The sequence below is a fragment of the Fukomys damarensis genome, unplaced genomic scaffold, assembly GCF_012274545.1.
Source record: "Fukomys damarensis isolate Sample0158 unplaced genomic scaffold, DMR_v1.0_HiC HiC_scaffold_12, whole genome shotgun sequence".
Taxonomy (NCBI): Eukaryota; Metazoa; Chordata; class Mammalia; order Rodentia; family Bathyergidae; genus Fukomys; species Fukomys damarensis.
In genome coordinates, this window is record NW_022900924.1 from 3,316,591 (window position 1) to 3,318,106 (window position 1,516).

The 1,516-nt window shown below is 57.8% G+C and overlaps 1 protein-coding gene across 1 annotated transcript in view; it reads right to left on the reverse strand.

Moving 5' to 3' along the window:
- Nucleotides 1–1,516, reverse strand: part of Rasl10a (RAS like family 10 member A) — a 3,006-nt gene that overhangs the window by 524 nt on the left and 966 nt on the right. The window contains exons 2-3 of the mRNA XM_033762273.1: nucleotides 374–583; nucleotides 1–91 (exon numbers count right to left, since the gene is read on the reverse strand). The exon at nucleotides 1–91 is cut by the window's left edge and continues 524 nt beyond it. Coding sequence (XP_033618164.1) covers nucleotides 1–91; nucleotides 374–583 — 301 coding nt within the window. The remainder of the gene's footprint in view (nucleotides 92–373; nucleotides 584–1,516) is intronic.

Below are 1,516 nucleotides of genomic sequence, written 5' to 3' on the forward strand. Positions count from 1 at the left end.
AGCCAGCGCTCGCCGAGGTCCGAAGCGCAGCCGCTGCCGGTCCCGCTTGTTGCCTACCACGAGGATAGGAGCCTCGGGCGCGCCCGCCGGCCTGGGGGCCCGATGGGGTGTGAGACGCGGTGCTGGGACACGAGGGCCGGAGAATCCTCCCACCATTAATGTGTACCCGCGGGCGCATCCTCTACAGCCAGAGACAACTCCCCCGCCCCCAGTAAGTATCAACCCCAGCGGGCCAAAGACTTCACACAAGCGGAGACCTCCCCGTGAACAAAGAAAGGCCTGATCCAAAACCCGGGCCCCCGGCGGCGGAGGGAGAATCTATTTGCTCCCACAGCGATCAGTTTCCCAGCATCATCACCTGCCGCGCCCCCACCTGGTCTCCGCGATGCGCTGCCTCAAGGCCTTCACGTAATCAAAACTGTCCGGGCTGCAGATGTCGTAGACAAGCACAAAGGCGTCGGTATCCTGCAAGTTCCAGTCCTTAGGGTCTGGCCGCTCCTGGTGGGGAGGCTGGGGTTTGAGAGAGCCTCCTCTCACTCTCCCGCACCCAAACCCGATACAGGAGTTTGACACTAAACCCGCGGTTCAGCCAGGCGTGGTGGCCCATGCCTGTAATGCCAGCACTCGGGAGGCTGAGCCAGGAGGATCACTAGTTCATAGTGAAAGCAAGGCCAGCCCGAACGAACTGCATAGTGAGATCCTGTCTCCAAAAATAATAATAAAATTTATAAATATCTCCACGATTCACCCTTAGGCCTCGGTCACTCCATCGCCAAGTTCCCTGGGTCCTACCAATGGCCACCAGGGTAAAATGTCCCCGGAGTCCGTCAGCCACAAGCGCTCCTTCATCTCCATCCTCTTTCCACGCTCCCACTCCCATCCGCCCGATCCTCCCACTTGCCCCAGCTCAGGTGTCCCTAGCTGCCCTGGCTGGTTACCACTACCACCTCGAGGGTAACTGCCGAGCCCCTGCCCCCGGCCCGCACCGTTCTCTCCACCTGTAATGCCTTCACCGCTTGTTTCACTCAACGCTGCACTCTGCCTTCTGTGTTCAGGTCAAATGCCACCCCTCCAAAAGCCCTACTTCATCCTGCCTGCTTTTTCCTTTCAACCTCTGGGAAGCATCCAGCTGCAAAGATTAGAGGTTGGTCCCGGACTCTGCGCAATTCCTAAATGAGTCTCCAGGTCGGAGGAACAAGGGAGCAGAGAATGGCCCACTCTCGAAAGTGCACCCCTTTGCCTGACTCCCACCTATCCCTCTGTGGCTCTGCTCAGGGCCCCATCATGCTGCACCACGAGGTGATCTAAACCCAGCAGTGGAGGCAGGCAAAGAAGACAAAAGCACCCACGAAAAAGCCATTTGGGTGGGCGTGGTGGCACAAGCCTGTGATCCCAGCCCTCAGGAGGCTGAGGAAGGACGACCGCAGCGTTTGACCTGGGCTACACAGTGAATTCAAGGCCACCATGAACCACATAGAAACCTTGTCTCAAAAAAAAAAAAAAAAAAAAAAAAACC